The sequence below is a fragment of the Galendromus occidentalis genome, unplaced genomic scaffold (assembly GCF_000255335.2).
Source record: "Galendromus occidentalis unplaced genomic scaffold, Mocc_1.1 scf7180000077442, whole genome shotgun sequence".
Classification (NCBI taxonomy): Eukaryota; Metazoa; Arthropoda; class Arachnida; order Mesostigmata; family Phytoseiidae; genus Galendromus; species Galendromus occidentalis.
In genome coordinates this window covers 434,748-452,627 of record NW_003805430.1, presented here as the reverse complement: position 1 = coordinate 452,627, position 17,880 = coordinate 434,748, and the positions used below count along the sequence as shown (strand labels likewise).

At 50.9% G+C, this 17,880-nt stretch overlaps 2 protein-coding genes across 2 annotated transcripts; one reads left to right on the top strand and one right to left on the bottom strand.

Annotated features, from left to right (window-relative positions):
- Nucleotides 1-1,948: 1,948 nt before the first annotated feature.
- Nucleotides 1,949-7,301, bottom strand: LOC100897687 (MFS-type transporter SLC18B1-like). The gene is made up of 3 exons (XM_003743332.3): nt 5,948-7,301; nt 2,138-2,282; nt 1,949-2,030 (listed from the first exon to the last, which is right to left on the bottom strand). Exons 1-3 carry the CDS (start codon nt 7,299-7,301, stop codon nt 1,949-1,951), a joined length of 1,581 nt encoding a protein of 526 aa, XP_003743380.3.
- Nucleotides 7,302-9,792: 2,491 nt separating this feature from the next.
- On the top strand, nt 9,793-17,190 carry LOC100897540 (IGF-II mRNA-binding protein). Its single transcript, XM_029111474.1, has 5 exons — nt 9,793-9,854; nt 14,496-14,798; nt 14,922-16,371; nt 16,491-16,698; nt 16,847-17,190. Exons 1-5 carry the CDS (start codon nt 9,793-9,795, stop codon nt 16,945-16,947), a joined length of 2,124 nt encoding a protein of 707 aa, XP_028967307.1. The 3' UTR covers nt 16,948-17,190.
- The last annotated feature ends 690 nt before the right edge of the window (nt 17,191-17,880 follow it).

The window sequence follows — 17,880 nt, the reverse complement described above, 5'->3', positions numbered from 1 at the left end:
CTACAGCTTCTGTGGTCGAGTCGAGTCTGTGCGGAGGTTCTGCGGGATTAGAGCGCTCAGAGAATGTCAGCGTAAGACTTTCTCAGCATTTCTGGTCTAGATCGATTCGGTACGCTTTCGTAGGACACGTATCTCTTGGGAAGGATTATTTAAAAATTCTCATTCGCAAGAAATCTGGCAGCTCGGCTCCTATGCGCAGATTATATCATGACGCAGAGAAAAAGATTCTTTCGGGACCACGTGAGAGTGAAGCGATACCAAGAAGAAGGTGCCTGATAGTCCGGAGCTAACCTTGATCATCCGTCGCATCGACCAGATTACTAATATCATGATGTGATCAGACTGGCTTTCCCATCGCTACTGGTGGCTGGAAGTTAGTAGCGTCCGAGACTTGGAGATACGTTCCTTGATAACGCAGATGAGAAAGTCGAATAAAATCAGGCAGGCGGAATGAGGCAGACCTCGATCGTAATTCGAATGGATGATGCCCAGTGATTTTACTCATAAGAACTCAGTGCTTGTTTGCTTCCCGAACGACAGCCTCGGTGGAGTTCTCTGCCGATAGAGGATAGGACCCGAATCACAATGACGTCAGCGCCAAGACTACCTCGGCGGAATCGTCTTCCTCGCCGATGGTTGACCAGGCTCATCTTCGCTCGATCAATCACTTGTATCAGCCGCTTCCTCGGAAAAAAAAACCAGAACCAATCCTCTGTTCCCACATGGAGAAAGAAACAAACGAGAAATTCCAAGACTAGAGCGTAGAATTCCTCATGGAGTTTTCACGTTGAGGACTTCTGAGCATAAAACTCACGTAGCGCTCAGCCATGACTCTCGAGATGAAGACATGAAGGAAGCTCGATTCTACGGATAATGGGCACAACTCCGCGAGAGGTTCGGTGGATGGTTCTCGCGGGGCGATCCGGGCAGATGATATCGGAGCAGGCGGGCGCCCAGGATTATTCTGGGGGGAGGCAGGGCCATTGTCTTGGTAGGGGCCGACCAACCACCGACTATGATGAGCCTCAACGTGAAGCCTTACGGGCCGGAGCGAGATCTTGGATGGAGGGGGGCGAGGGGCCATGCAATATAGCTGAGCTCGGCGCGTGCCGCTGCGCCAGGGGAATGATCTTCCAACGAGCCGCATTGCGGGGCAGAGAGCGATTGTAGATATTCGACACCAAGCCGCGGTTTGTTTCATTTCCGAATCTCCAAACATTTGATAATTTCGGTCTATCCTCCTTATCCCATCGATCAGCAAGCGACGGTCAAGTTTTCCGGTAACTTTCTCCAGGAATTCCCGGCATTGCCATTCATGGAAGAATACTTAATTGTTCCCATCATAGATTTCTTTCCTGCTCATGCGGCTTCACACTGTGGCCCGATCGCATTCGCTCCGGGAGGATTTATCTGCCCGTCTCTACAGAAGGGCGTCCACAACGGCGATCAGATCCATCCATTTCCGGGATGTCGGCTTTCTTGATTGGATTTCGATTGAATCGAATCTCAGTACCGTCCGCTCATGCTAGAGGGGCCAGCGCTTAGTGGGGCCGACCGGTTTTTCGGGCCAGAATCCGACCCCCGATTCGTTCTCGCACTCAGCTCGATCGGGTGCTCAGCGGAACAATGGTCCGCCTGAAGAGACCAGCCTTCACTATATTTCAAGAACTTCACTGTAGCAAACTTCACTATATTTCAAGAACTTCACTGTAGCAAACTTCACTATATTTCAAGAACTTCTCAGCGAGAACGGCTCGACGGCCCTATGGACGCTCCCGCCAACGTCAGAGGGCTTTTTCGAGCTCTGTCAATCAGTCGAGCAAGAGCCTTCGGCAGTGGTTCTGCTATATGCAGCCATCTCGGTCGCGCTCTGTGGCGAACACCATAGAGGTCACCAAGAATCCACTTTGTGCGAATCTCTTCGATTACGGGCACATTAGCACCGCGATTAGAAAGCGAGCTGAGTGTTGCCGCCGGTCGGACGATTTGAGCGAGGTACCGCGCGTTGGATAGATAATAAATGACGGTAGCTACATGAGATCAGCAGCCCACCGTCCGAGCTCCGTTTTCACACTCGCAGTAGTAATGCTGAATCGCTGTGATTCCGATTGAAAACGGGACACAGCCCACGTAGCACCGGTGTTTTTCAGCCCCCTCATGACGGGACTGAACTTGGACTTTGAGGATGTGGCTCTTCTCGCGACGGTACTTCAGCGTAAGCTTGCCATCTTCATTCATCATCTCGGTTGTATACGAGAGTGCCTGACAGAGCTGATAAGTGCCTGTGAAGAGGACCTTTAGATCATCTTCATACAGCTCCGGGAAGTCCTCAACCGAGTGGGGGTTCACTTCGATCCATGGTCGCCGCACTGCATTCCAGTTATTCACTCGAACTTCCTCTCCCAGGGAGTTCGGAACATTTCTCATCTCTTTCATGCGCTCCACCTATTCGCGGAACATGCTCTCATCAGAGGTCCGACGCTTCCCGAAGCGGTTTTTCAAGTAACACGCGATCCGGAGCATCGTTCCGATCCTCGGAAGTAAATCATTGTCCACTCGATGGTCGAAAATCCTAAAGGTGTGTTTGATGATGCCGTGAACGGCTTCCACAGCCCACCGAATTCCAGCCGTCATCTGACTTCAGAGGGAACAAGACGACGCGCAGCCGTTGAACCGCAAACGAAACACAAGCTCTCAGTTCTGGCAACTCTGTTGAAGGGCACTCCGATGAGTTTGACCGCTTCAGGTTGTTGGAGTGATTGTTGAGCTGCCTTCGGATGACCAAGCATTCCCGCTCTCTATATGAATAAAGTCTCGAGATAGTAATTTATTCTTCCGGAAGAACGAAGCAACAACTGCTATCTCTCTATTGAAACCTCAACGGGTTATGGGTTATGGGGCCAGAGCGTTTGGGTAGAGAAAGTCAAATAGAGACTGAGCAGTTGGCCGAGGGATGGACCTAGCAAAGCACCTATGGAAGCGGAAGATTCGGCACTGGATGTCATCGATAAGAAGTTGGTCAGACCCGAGGCTCCACAAGGTGGTGCTACGAAAGATCAGTTGAAGTACACCTCAAAGAGCGACCTACATCGTGAAGCGAATAGCTATGCGAAATCGATCATCTCGAGTGCTGTGACAGACAGTGTTTATCAGAAGATCATGGATAGAGAAACAGCGGCTGACGCATGGGAGGCGCTGGAGAAGCTATCCGAAGCTTCATCTAAGGATCAATTATTCAAGATCTGCACGGACTTCTCGCGTTCAATTGGACTCCTGACTCCTGATGTAGATGTGTCAACGCACACGGCAAAACTATCGAGTCTGTTCATGGAGCCCAACAATGGACCACGAGCCAGGCGAGAGAATCAGCTCCCAGAGATGCTTCTGATGTGCAAAGTCTTGCGAATTCTGCCTACGACCTTTGAAAATTTCTGGTCTAGCTGGATGCTCTTATCGAAAGATACGGAGAAAAGCTTTGAAGAACTAGTCTCGCAGCTATGTAGGTGCGAACGGAACTTCAAGAATGTTCCGGAAACGGATAGACCTGGAGCCTGAAGCCTTAGAATTGAGGGGATCGGAAGTAGTCCGAAGAAAGAAGATTGGCTCTTGTAATCATAGCAAGAAGAGGGTCACTGGATCAGAGAATGCCGTAAATGGATAGCTGATTGGAAGCCCAACAACACCGTTAATGAACCAGAAAGGGGCAGCATGGCTCTAGCAATATCGGAAGAGGTTTGCGAAACTTCTGCAGGAGATCCTGATCGTTGGTGGGTAGACAACGGGGCTACACAGCATGTAAACTGTAAACCATTGCTCCAAGTACTTCACGAACTTCCAGAGCTATGAAAACTACACTCATGCACGGGCAGCTGAAAGACACTTTCTGAAGGCAAAAGGGAAAGTGTTGGAGTAGTTATTGAGCTGCCTTCGGATGACCAAGCATTCCGGCTCTCTATATAAGTAAAGTCTCGAGATAGTAACCTACGCTCTCGGAGGAACGAAGCAACGAATGCTATCTTCCTATTGAAATCAAGACAATCAATCACAAATCAAAATCAATCATTAGCGTGGCCGCGAACGAGGGCCTCCATCTCGGACATTCGATGTCACCACCGCCTTCCTGTATGGTGAATAGGAAGAGCAGATATATGTATATGCAGCCACATGGAACAGGCCCCCGTTGTTGGGATAAGAGGTTCATTACAAAGCTCAAGAAACTCGAACTTAGTGAGAGCGAGTCAGATCCTTGTCTCTTTATCCGGGAATCAGGAAAAGAAGAGTTGCTCCTCGCCATCTACGTCGATGACGGCTTGCTCGCCGATTCCAACGAGTCTGCCCTTATAGAGTGGCTCGCAGGCTTGCGACTTCAATTCAAGATAACGTCGAAGGACGCAACTTATTTCCTGGTGATAGATATCAAGAGAGATGGCGATAACATAAAACTCAGCCAGCCTCTGCAAGCCAGAAAGATTTTAGAAAAGTTCAACTTTGGTGAAAGCAGGCCCCTTACGACTCCGATGATCCGCGAATCAGGGAAAGATGCAGATGAAGGCAAGTGTTCTGATTCGGAAGCTCCCGAAACCTTCCCTTATCGTCAAGCCGTAGAAGCGATATCGTGTTTGATGCTCGGCTCGAAACCGGATCTTTCATTCAGCATTGGGGTTCCTTCGAGAACGCTCGAAAATCCCTCGAAAGAAAATGCTGTCATGCTGAAACGAGTTCTTCGATACATTGCCGGGACTATTGACTTCGGGATCACCTATTTCGGAACTAGAGCCGTTGCAACTCTGCATGGTTATAGCGGTTCAGATTATGGAGGTTGTCTCCACACCAAACGATCCACCTCAGGTGTAGTGACCATGTTTGTGGGTGGAGCCATTTCTTAGTTCAGTCAAAGTCAAAGCTGAAATACTTGCTGCGAGCGACGCAGCTGAAGAGATGATATGGCTCAAGAAGCTGTTCAAAGAGAAAACTTCGTATGATGGGATTCCAACGATTTTTGTGGACAATGCCGCCGCGGTAAAGTCGTCCATGAATGCCGAATTCCCTCGAAGGACTAAGCACATTTTCCTTCGGCATTCCGTTGTCAGGGAAAAAGTAGTCGAGGCAGAGCTGAAAGTACAGCAGATTACGTCTAAAAGGCAGCTAAAAGGAGAACTGCGGACTGGTGCAATTGGATCCGTGGGAACGCGAAGACCTCTAAAAATTTGTCCCAAGCGATTCCAGCTTGGTCATCATATTTTTTTCGGAAAAATCACGGAGAAATGATTTTCCCAGACGAAAATCGATCTGTATCTCATGGAAAGAAATATCTCAGGACGGTGATTGGTACATGGTTTTGTAGCCTGTGTTCCCAGATTCCGGACGCGACCAAGCGCGAGTCTCTAGCTTATTCCATTCTCGCGCAATGACCGTTCAAAGATTTCAGGTGTTTTCAGGGGTCCGAACACACTTTAATTTTCCTTCCGCATACCATTCGGAATTGAAAAGCGATTGAGATGATCTGAGTGGGTCAATATGCTCCTAAAGAGTGTGGCATTACGCCACGCAATCCATCGCGGGAATCGGAGTCGTGGCCGAACATCCCCTTACCCAGCTCTACCCTTCCATCTCGGCTTTTCTCGTTGCGTCTTGCGTCATTCGCTCAGCGGTCAGAGTCACATTGAATATTCTGTTCGAAGACCGATCGCTTCAGATCCCACCCCAGTGATATCTCAATAACTGTACTACTAGCTTCAGTAAAATATCCATAAAATAACCACGGCTCAGAGGAATAAATATATTTACATGCCGAGGAGATGAGGAAGCAACTCGTTGTGGACCCATCAGACGCGACAGCCATCCATAAATCCGAGGAATTAGGATCCGCCGGCGCCCTCGTTCTCTACAGCGTACCTTGCACGAAGACTAAGGATCGGTTTTCAACTTCCTCGGGCGGTTCCAGTACTATGGAAAGTCGCGAAGGCTAGTAATGCTGTCACGAGCAAGGTCTGAACGGCGCTCACAGCTACCGCGGTCTCATACGACCAATAGTCGAGCAGTACGTTCGCCATGAGAGGTCCAATGGCGCCGCCTATCGCGGTGGCTGAGGTGAACATTGCTCCTAGAGCAGCGTGCGTTTCTTTGCTTTCGTCGCCATTCGAAATATACTTAAGAGAATGTAAATAAGAGCAAACGAACGCGGGTCCGGCGCCGAGTCCTAGGAGCATCTGAGCCAAGAGAACAACGCCCCTCGTTTGCTCTACAGGAATCAAAGGTCCTTGAAGGAGGAGAGCAAACAGTATGATGATTTGAAACGGGAGAACGAGATGACGTGGGTCTGAAATCCTTCTCGATGTGTAACCAAGAAATAGACTCGAAGAGGCGTACAGCCCTCCCGCGTATAAGAAGAGCAGACCGCACTCGGTAGCGCTCATTGCGAACTTCGAATTGAGCCGCAAGGCGAGTGTCGACTCATTGAACGACAGCAAAACGAAAGAACTGACGGTGCACAGCACGTTCACCACGACGGGGAACTTCAAGACCCTCCTCAGACTACCCCCTCCGGACGTTTTCTCTTCGACGTCAGACCTCTCGTCGGGTTCGGGGAAAAAACATATGCCGAGACACATCAAGGTCATCAACGCGCCGCCGAGAACCCGGAAGGGGAGAGGGAAACCCCCGAGATCGAATAGTATACCGCTGATCGCAGGACCAGCCACGACCGCCAGTCCGTCTAGTGTCTCCAAAACCGGAATGATTATGTGATTGATCTCATTAAGTTCAAGCCCAGTGATCACATACGGCATCACAAAGCCCACCGCGGTCCCGAAGGCTTCGAGGATGCGAAGAGTCAGGGATCCGAAGAAAAATGGATATCCGGGACCGAAATTGTACGCGAAGGAGAACACGAAACAAAATACCGCGTCGATGGTCCATGCGACGAACATGATGTTCTTATCCTTGAAGTATCTCAGTTCGACGAGCTTCGCTGTGACCGGTGAGACGAATATCATGATGAAGCAGTTGGCCCCCATGATGACGCCGTACTGAGCCGATGATAGATTTTTCTCCTCGAGGGCGTAGACATTGAAGAATGACGTCATGTGGGTATAGTTCGCACCTTGCAGAAGGAAACCTGTGCATATAAAGGCAAGAACACAAGAAGCCCTCCCCCAAGAAAGACCCCGTGGCGACACAGAAACGGTCGCTTGGCTGTTTTTGGGAATTTCGGGGGAGGTCGACCCGTTCGGGAGTATTCCGCTCGGATTCTCGAACACCTGAACTTCAGTTGTTTCGAGAGATCTTGAGTCGTTCCCCATGATGATTCTCGCCCTTATTGAAGCACCGATCGCGAAAACTGTAACGAGAGAAAGAACGATCTGAACGAACGGCGTAGGCTTTACTCAGGTGCTGAAGATGCAATTCGAAGCTCTAATCGAAAGTCAAAGGGTAAGCTAGATGAGCACAGCATGTCGGATACGGCGATTCGCAGATCCCAACTCGGGAGTACATCACACGGATCGAGCTTCAAACGTTCCCGCTGCGGGTGCACAGCCAGACGAGTCTCTTTCTTGGGCAATTCTGTCGCTTCTTGAAGAGAGTTTGGGACGGTATGGCGTCTCTACGGTGACGAAGTATCATCAGACGGAATCGATAAGGTACGTGAAGATCGGTTCCTGAGTTTGTTGCCGAAGACCCGCTCTTCTTGCCCAACCTCTACAAGTCTGTGCGAGAAAAGCGAGCGCCAGCTCGAAAGGCCAAAAGCAGAATTGAAGGTACGGCGGCGTTTGCCTTCATGGTGATTTTTCCTCCGATCAACGGGCTTCGGCAGAGAGCTCCTCGGCCGTTTCGCTGTCGATTGTTGATCAACTCGAGACTTTGGTATCGATGGCTTTGCAATAACTTTCGGCGGCATCCCCTACAACGCTTGCTTCATTGTTCTTGGGATTAATGAATGGGGAACTTCCGATTTATATCCGGACCGAGGAAGCTTGATTTCCTAGCGGAGAAAAATATTCCAGAGTATCTTTATCAGTTGACGAAGGTAATTGGAGTTCTTTCTAGAGTACAATCTAAATAAGCCGAGAATGCTGGGAAAATCGACTCTGAGTTCACGGGAGAATAGTGTTAGGTGACATCGATTTAAAAATAGACACATCGTTTTCAGATTTCTGTCTGACAACCCCCGTTCTCCCCGTTTCCCCGTTCCCCCGTTCTCCCGCTCCCCCGCTCCCCCGCTCCCCCGTCCTCCCGTTCTCCCGTTCTCCCGTTTCCCCGTTCTCCCGTTTCCCCGTTCTCCCGTTTCCCCGCTCTCCCGTTTCCCCGTTCTCCCGTTCCCCCGTTCTCCCGTTTCCCCGTTCTCCCGTTTCCCCGTTCTCCCGTTTCCCCGTTCTCCCGTTTCCTCGTTCTCCCGCTTCCCCGCTCTCCCGTTTCCCCGTTTTCCCGTTCCGCCGTTCTCCCGTTTCCCGGTTTTCCGTTGGCCGTTTGACCGTTCTCCCGTTTCGCCGTTTGCCCGTTCCATATACCTTATTTTCTCCTCGCTGATTGGGAACAACGACGTCGGCATGAATCACTCGGCGCTTAATTAGCCCGAGGGTTCCATTCATGCAAATAAGGAGGCTTCGTAAGGACTCAGGGACTCACAGAATCCTTGGGCTGATTATCAATATTCCCATCGACGCACCGACGCTCATCTCTAGTTTGCCTAGGAGTTCAGCGGATGATCAGAATTTCAATGTTTCATTTGAGAGAAACATGATTCACAAAAGCTCTGTGTATTCTGGTGTAGTGAAAAAAGATGATCTCCAAGCTTGGCTAGGATATTTAATTCTGGGTATTATCCGTTAATTGAAGTAATGAGACGATCCAACAGGAAGTAATCCTCAATTTTGACCAAGATAAGGAATGTACATCGTCTCAAGGTAAATTTGGAATTAAGAACTTGGAATACAAGCTGACAAACACTACCCTACGCATCGAGGATTCAGAGCAAAATACTAGAGGCCTGGCGTTCATCAGAGCTTCCCGAGCACCGAATATCTTGGAAAGCGGAATCAGGTTTGAGGGCTGTTGGTAGTGGTTTAGCAGCGATTCGCACATCCCTGCCGCGTCTTAATATTCAGCCGGTGCGTTCGCTCACTATCTATCGACTACATCACGGCGAGCTTACCTTCGGTGCCGGGTGAAATCAACGACCTCGCCTAATAAAGGAGTGATGCCCCAGGAAAAACTTCCTGGGTGAGTACAGGGAGGATCGACGCTCATTTCCACGGAGGAAATAGCAAGAGGAATCTGCAGGATTAGAGCTCTCAGAGAATGTCAGCGTGAAACTTTCTCAGCAGTTTTGGTCCAGATCGATTCGGTACGCTTCCGTAGGACACGGATCTCATGGCTTCATCCAAGCTATTGCAGCTCAAGGGACCAGCGTATCACATGGAGTCGACAGAGCGAGTTTCTCCGCCAGTATCCCTGTCTTTTGGGAAGGATTATTTAAAAATTCTCATTCGCAAGAAGTCTGGCAGCTCGGCTCCTATGCGCAGATGATATCGTGACGCAGAGAAAACATTCCTTCGGAAAAACCGTGTGAGTGAAGCGATACATACGCTTGTTCCATAAAAAGATCGATGTAGACAAATACAATAGGATAGTAGTATCCCCGGAACGGTCATCGGTAGCTATCGACACATTCACTGGTTATCGCAAGAACTCATCGACTCATCGATGCTCGCTCCACAGTTCATGAAATGTCTCCTGCTGACTGAGAGTGGAAATTAGGTATATCCTCCACCGTTGGCTTCAAATCAACCCCACATGATAACTTGTAATATTGATGTAAATGACGGTATTGTCAACGAGGCCATTGGAACACTGAGGTATGTATATAGAATTTTCTAATGGTGATAATGATATCAATGAGGACACTGATGCGAGACCGTATTGCCTCTGGCTAGAATTATTCGCAGCGAAAAACGTAGATTTTACGTGCCGAACTCTGACGTCAAACGTTCCTCAATCAAAATCGGTATTTCTTGTGAGTATAAACAGTCTTTCTGAAGATGTTTGACCATCGGACTTTTCTTCGATAGAGGTTTCGTTTCTGAGAAAATTGACTCACAAATTTTTTACCAATCCGACCCCCTACCCTAACCCCAGAGCGTAATCCTACGCTACTGGTGGTTGGAGGCTGGTAGCGACCGAGTCTTGGAGATACGTTCCTTGATGAGAAAGTCGAATAAATTCAGGCAGGCGGAATGAGGCGGACTTGCTACCATGTAATTCGAATGGATGATGCCCAGTGATTTTATTCTGAAGAACTCAGCGCTTGTTTGCTTCTCGAACGACAGCCTCGGTGGAGTCCCCTGCCGATGGAGGATAGGACCCGAATCACAATGACGTCAGAGCCAAGACTACCTCGGCGGAATCGTCTTCCTCGCCGATGGTTGACCTGGCTCATCTTTGCTTGGTCAATAACTTGTATCAGCCGCTTCCTCGGAAAATACGTCAGAACCATTGGTCAACTCGGAAAGAGCTTTCCGACCCGGTTTCCGGGCTGACATCTTCCAATCCTCTGTTTCCACATGGAGAGAGAAACAAAGGAGAAATTCCAAGACTAGAGCGTGGAATTCCTCATGCAGTTTTCCCGTCGAGGACTTCTGAGAATAAAACTCACGTAGCGCTCAGCTATGACTCTCGAGATACCTATATTTAGAATAGATTGAAATTCATTGTGAGAATCACGGAGGGCTCCGGCGGACGGGACATGAAGGAAGCTCGATTCTACGGATAATGGGCACAATGCCCCGAGAGGTTCGGTGGATGGTTCTCGCTGGGCGATCCGGGAAGATGGAATAAGAGCAGGCGGGCGCCAAGGATTATTCTGGGGGAGGCGGGGCCATTGTCTTGGTAGGGGCCGACCAACCACCAACAATGGTGAGCCTCAACGTGGAGCCTTACGGGCCGGAGCGAGATCTTAGATGGAGGGGGGCGAGGGGCCATTCCATATAGCTGAGCTCGGCGCGCACCGCTGCGCCCGGGGAATGATCTTCCAACGAGCCGCTTTGCCGAGCACAGTGCGATTGTAGATATTCGACACTAGGCCGCGGTTTGTTTCATTTCCGAATCTCCAAACATTTGATAATTTCGGTCTAACCTCCTTATCCCGTCAATCAGCAAGCGACGGCAAGTTTCCCGGGAACTTCCCCCAGAAATTCCCGGCATTGCCGTTCATTGAAGAATACTTAATTTTCCCCATCATACATTTCTTTTCTGCTCATGCTGCTTCACACTGTGGCCCGATCGCATTCGCTCCGGGAGGATTTATCTGCCCGTCTCTACAGAAGGGCGTCAACGACGGCGATCAGATTCATCCATTTCCGGGATGTCGGCTTTCTTGATTGGATTTCGATTGTATCGAATCTTACAATCAGTACCGTCCGCTCATACAGGAGGGACCAGCGCTTAGTGGGGCCGACTGTTTTTTCGGCCAGAATCCGACCCCCGATTCGTTCTCGCACTCAGCTCAGTGCTCAGTGGAACAATGGTCCGCCGAAAGAGACCAGCATGGAACTTCACTATATTTCAGGAACTTTTCAGCGTCTCGGTCGAGACGACGATCCGGTCCGCGACGCTCGACAGTGGGCCGATGCGGATTCTACAGGGATCGTATTGACGGGCTCCAATCATTCGGAGCTCATGAATGCAGAACTTCTGTGGCGAACACCATACAGGGCACCAAGAATCCATTTTGTGCGAGAATTGAGCTAAACATCTATCTCAGGCAAGAATATGGGCCTATGCTAGATCTGCGCATGATTCTTAATGAAGAAGAATGGGGCAACTTGACGTGGGTGCTGTTTCGTGCGCCGCATAGAATGAACGCTCTCGTCGGAGCCTGAGCACCGCGTATGTATTCTAGATTCTCTAGAAATGAGTCGATTGCCGAATGCACTCCCAACATACGATCCAGGATGTTCAATCGGTGATCCCTGCAACCTGCAACTCTCTCTCTCTGACAGTGTGCTTGGACGGACCGCCGGTGCCGCTTGTACGGTTCAGAACGGCTCGGTCTCGCTGTGATCGCATTGACAGACGATAGTTTATCTCCGGAACATCTATACTCAAGGAAAGAGACCTGCGCTCTGAGAGGTGACCATGATAAGATCGCTAGGATCGAGCCTCAAGCCTAGGTGGAACCAGGATGCTTCGTCGCGATTCGCGATCTAGTCGCTTCTGGGTCATTCCGCTGCACAGGCCTTGCGGCATGATCGTTGGTCACATTGCGAAAACTTGAGATGTCATTTTACCGCTGATCCATCGGAGTCGCAGGCAAGATCTCTACGATTGAAATTTCGCGACCGCCTCCCTCGCGGATCACCTCCTCCGGGGAGGGCGAGTCCGATACTCGTTGCTCAGAGTCACACCCACGTCAACCGATAATTCTCATGGGTTCAACCGAATGATTTTCTAATTCGAGGTGAGAGTATTTCATGTACGTTGTTCCGATGACCTTAGAGTTGAGGCGATTCCCAAGTCCGCAGAGGCGCTCTTGGAGGGAGGTCCGAGGTCCGAAACAGCAACATTGCTTTCTCTCAAGCTGCCGCCTCGATTCATCTCTCGAAGAGATCGATGCTCGACTTTACCGAGATCACTCTTATCCTCAGGTTACGGAGCAACGGTCACGAGTGATCATCTCGAAGCGGGTTATTTTCTTGTCCTACTTCCATCGGATACGTTTCCGTCGTAAAACGTGCGCTGCGCCGCTGGTTTTGAATTTTGGCGCCTTCGGAACATCGCCAAGTCTTCTCCCTGCCGGGCCCACCCAACAGCCATTCACATTCGGCAGAATTTGAGCTTGAAATCCTTCCCGGATCCCCGAATAGCCATCCTGGCCTCTAGGGCCAAGCATCATGTGAGTTAGTATTTGCAATTTAAGTTCGGCTCGTACCGGCTACTCGGGAAGCGATCTCGACAAGCGGGTCGATCTGCTTGGACGTGGACTGGCCATGATAGTAGAGCCCACTCAGATCCAACGCGGATGTCTCACGACCAGAAAAACAATGCGGTCGGAGTTCGACGGGAGGAATCCCAGCAATGCTCGTAAGATAGGTTTCCCGAGCCATTCGCAAGACGTCAAAGCTTCTCGGTATCGACCGGAGCTCCGTCGTTTCGTTCAGTTCGACTCCCCAACAGCCCGTGCCGTGTCCACCATTGTGCGAGCAGGGATGAAGAGTGCCACAAGTATGCTTCCCGGCGCAAGCGTTCCGGCGACATCCTGAAGATGGATTCCGAGGGGGAACTTTCTGGGAAGTCTCAGAATAATTGCTCGGCATGGTGTCTGCTGCTAGCAGCTCCCAATCGAGTAAGGCAGTTCGCAATCCGGCACCATTTCTCTGTTAAGAGTGTGTGCTAATTGTTTTCACGGATTTTCCGAGTGGCGTGAAGCGCAGCCTCCATTTTCAAGACAACACGTTGTTATCTTCGCCGCTGGGAGGTCAATATCTCTCTATCGACGACAGCACGAATTTTCTATCCGTGATTGCGCTCCCGCCGCTACCTGCTGCTGTTGCTCCTGCTGGGAGCTAGTCGAATCCTCGTGAATGAGAGGAGATTCGCTCTGCTAATTCTTACATCCCCATATCCCATTAGATATGCGGGCGGGTCGGATTCTTACGAGCATTGAATGTTCGATCGCTGGCTCGACTGATAGACGACACACACATCGGAGCATAGAACGGCGGGGATACGGAAAGGCAGAGGGACGTACGGACGAGGGGACAGACTGAGCAAGCAACTGCGAGTACACGGCACGTCGTCGTCGGCGCCGCAGCCACCAATGATTCGACAACGGATATGCTGATGCGGACCATTCGATCTGGAAAACTGCTATCATGCGCAATATGTACTGAATCCGGATCGCCACTCGGCAATGGAGCTTCTAGGAACCACCAGCGCCGCGATCGGTTGTGTACGTACGCCACAGAAACTGATATTCGGTTGAAAAAAAACGAGTGTTCCATAACCACAGCTCACTGTGCGAAGTTCTGGATGTCTCCGTGATTGTTCCTCCACTTGTGCAGCATACGCCGTCGGAGTTCGGATAAATGTGCTCGATTATTCCTGTGACGCTGCCGGTCTTACAGCTGCACGCTTCTGAGCCGCCGGGTTGCCCTCCACTTTTCGGATCAGCGGCAATAAAATCGATTTCCGACTAGGATAGCGCGTTGTTGGTCGGTGGGCCTTGGTTCGCCAAGACAAGGAAGAAATCTTCGCGAGAGCCGAGCATATACTCCCACCTCGACCACGATTAGCGATGTACCATGGTATCGAAGCCTATTCGTCAGATCTATGAAAGGATAGCTCCCAGCTCTTGTCTCGGAGCTTTTCCAGAGGGGACAATCTCTCCCCCGGAGGTGCAGTCAATGACCATGTCAATGAGAGTAGCTCGGTAGCCGTTTAGCTTTCGGGAATCCTCCTGGAAAGGTGCCTGAAGCCCCAATCCCCTTCTCTCGTTGCAGGGGCCGGCCGCAGGGGACGTGCAAGGTGTTGGTCTCCCGAATTTCAGCCAATACGAATAAGAAAGAAATTCACTCGCTACTTTCCACATTCGGGAATATAATTTCTTGTGAAGTCCGCCAAAATCAAGACAAAGATAGATCTGCGTATTACCGACTCCTCGTCACGTTCGAGGCAACCGAGCAAGCACAGCAAGCTGTACGAAACCTCTCGAATTATAGATACGGAGGTTCTTTCTTGCGACTCGAATATTATAATCCAAATTTTGGTGATATGAACGGGGGACCGAACCCTCACCACATCAAGTGAGTTGCTGCTCGTATCTGTGGTATCGGTGTGAATCTCCTCGGCTATGCCACGGAGGACGGCTGCATGAATCGGGATCCCCTCGGATATGTCATCTAGGTCGCAGATTCACGAGTTGATAGAAATTTCAGACGACACAACGGTCACATGGCAGGCCGCGGGAACACTGGAATGCCGAACGGTGGCCATGCCGGAGACCACGGCGGCCACGTCGGCGGTCACCGGGGGAGCGGAGGTTCAATGATGAACGGAGGCCACATGAACGGCTCGATGAGGTCGCCCATGGCCGGACCAGGTGGCTACTACTCCGGGCATGTGGGCCATCCCCCTCCGAAAGAGCTCCCGGTGAGGATGCTTGTGCCTTCAGAAATGGTTGGAGCCATCATCGGTAAAAGTGGAGCTACCATCACGTCGATTACTCAGCAAAGCCAAGCGAAAGTCGAGGTGAACAAGAAGAACGCCGGAGGCATCTTCGCCGATGGCCAAGTGGATAAAGTAATTAACATTCACGGAACAAACGAAGCTTGTTCGCAAGCGTGTAAAAGGATCCTCGAAGTCATGCTCCAAGAATCCCAGCAGCCCGCTACGAACACGATGAACGGCGGAACGTCACGTAGACGCGACGAGCCGATCACATTGAGGTTGCTCGCTCACAACAATCTCGTCGGCAGGGTGATCGGTCGAAGCGGGATCGTAATCAAAAAAATCATGGAGGAGACAAACGCCAAGATTAACGTCTCACAAATGACCGATCCCCGGGAACGGGTGATCGTGATCAGGGGCAATCTCGAAGAAATGAGCAAGGCCCAGCAGCAGATCACTTCGAAGATGCGACAGTGTTACGAACAAGATCTTCAGCAGGCAATGATGGGCGGTTACGGCGGACCCGACCTAGGACCCCCACCGCAACAGATTCCCCCCGCGCTGTCGTATCCATTCCATCGGCCGCCGTTACCTCCGCCGCCGCCGATAACGCATCCCTACCACGGCGGTCCGAACGGTCATCACGGTGGACCGCATCATCCGTCGAGTTTCGGGCCGCCGGGAGGACCCTACGGTCGCATCGGGATGTCTTCCCCCTCTGGTCATTTTTACCCAATGGGAGACGGTAGCGTCGAAGTCGCTCACGTTTGGGTGCCTTCGTGCACTGTGGGCGCCATCATCGGGACGGGTGGTTCGTCGATTCGGGAAATGATCAGAGCATCTGGCTGCAGTATTAAGGTGTCGCAGACCAATGCCAAGGATGAGAAGAAAACGAAAATCGACGAGTCTGTCGCAAAACAGAACGGATCCGAGAACCCCGGTGACTCGCCCTCGTCTTCGTCGGTAGCGACCGAGGGTGGTCACAGCACAAAACGGGACGGCGGCAGCGTAGCATCCCTTCCGAATCCGTCGGATCGCCGAGTCACGGTCACGGGCTCCGGTGAAGCTCAGTGGAAAGCTCAGTGTCTTCTGTATCGTAAAGTGTTCATGGAAGCTGTACAGCACCTTGATCTCAATCCGGACGTTTCGAACGACCCCCAGATCCAGCAGGGCCACCTCAGAATCGAAATTAATGTCCCCAGTAATCAGGTGAGGAAATACCGAACTCTTCGTCCCTTGCTTACGTCGTAGGGAAAACCGCTGGGAATGACTTAAGATTTCAGAGCGCATAGCCAGGGATAATTGAACTTGATTGATGTCGATCACAGGTTGGCCGGATCATCGGCAGAGGTGGCTCAACTGTCAAAGACATGCAGAGACAAAGCGGTGCCATCATCAAGCTTCCTGAAGAAACGTCTAGACGAGCTGGATCTCCGGACGAGGCTGTCGAAACCCCCCTATACATTATTGGGGACTTCTACGCTGTTCAAGCAGCTCAAAGGCGAATCCGTGCCCTTATTGCCAGGACTCCTCCAGGTGAGCCCCCTTCCCCCCGCGATGAGTCCCGGCAGAGAGTCGGGATTATCCCAGACCCGATCCGGGATCCTCGCTCATGGCCAGGACGATTGCCGAATGATCGCTTGATCTTGAGAATTCTTTCCCATTAATTCGTAATCAATTTCAGGGGGTCCCACAGCCAACGGCTCTCATGCCAAGAAACACGTGGAAGAGACAGCGACTCAGAAGGTTGAAGGCGAATGTGATCAGTCCGAGAGTCAATGCTAAAAGAAAAACCCGTGATACAAAGGCAGTTCCGCTCTCATAGAAGATGCCAAGCGGCTAACTACCTTTAGGAAAGCAGCGAGTGTGAGGAGAGAGTTGGAGAGACGACGGTGGACACGGTCGCTTCAGGGCCGTCATGCGAGATTCTCACGCTTTCTGCGTCGTGAAACAGTCCCACATGATCTACGTTATTGGAAGCGGAATTCAGTCGATGTTGGGGGCAACTGTTTCTGAAGCAGGAACGGGGCGGCCGTTTTTGGTGAGGAGAATCGTAATTTCGTTGAATGTTTCGGGGCCGAGCCTGGCAAATGGCTGAGGCTCTCCATGGAATGGCGTAATTGGACTCCGGCATGCTCCCATGGTTTAGGAGCTTCGATTCGACAATGGTCTGTTGGCGTTAGCTTTAAATACATTATCTGGGAAAGCAAAGGGTCTTGGAGTAGAAGGATGAGGTGGAGGGGGGAACTTCTTTGGCTGAATCTAAGTCGGGGCGACGAGACTCTCGCGGAGACGTTTTTGTCCCGTGGGAATTTTCGTGCGTCACTCGGACGGGATTCATTCCTGACGGAGAATATCACGGAGACTGCCGACAGACTCATGGACTCCGGAGAGTGTCTGTGCTTGTGGGAAGCTACTCGATTACCTGAAAGCTAGCCCTTACACAAACAAATCACCCGTTGTTGACGAACGGACCGGAGCTGCGAGAATGAGGTGGTCCATGTTGCGATGGTACAAATATGTCCGTAGGAGCCTACGTACAAAGCTTGACCGCCCTTGTGCTGGTGATTTCAAGAAGTGATGTCAACAACGCCAACAGGTCGGTCTGCTATGGTTCGGTCAATTAGTATGAGCCGTCAGGGAATAACGATACAGTACAAATTGTGCAATTTGGTCCGTTTCCTGCGGTCGATTCATCGTGCTGTGACTGGCTAAATG

Coding starts and splice junctions, on each gene's coding strand:
- LOC100897687 (XM_003743332.3), bottom strand. CDS start 7,301: ATGGGGAACGACTCAAGATCTCTCGAAACAACTGAAGTTCAGGTGTTC. Junction 2,283..5,947: donor AGCCTTCGCGACTTTCCATA/GTACTGGAACCG, acceptor TCCTCTTCACAG/GCACTTATCAGCTCTGTCAG. Junction 2,031..2,137: donor GAGGGGGCTGAAAAACACCG/GTGCTACGTGGG, acceptor GATCTCATGTAG/CTACCGTCATTTATTATCTA.
- LOC100897540 (XM_029111474.1), top strand. CDS start 9,793: ATGATAACTTGTAATATTGATGTAAATGACGGTATTGTCAACGAGGCC. Junction 14,799..14,921: donor CCGAACCCTCACCACATCAA/GTGAGTTGCTGC, acceptor ACGAGTTGATAG/AAATTTCAGACGACACAACG. Junction 16,372..16,490: donor TTAATGTCCCCAGTAATCAG/GTGAGGAAATAC, acceptor TGTCGATCACAG/GTTGGCCGGATCATCGGCAG.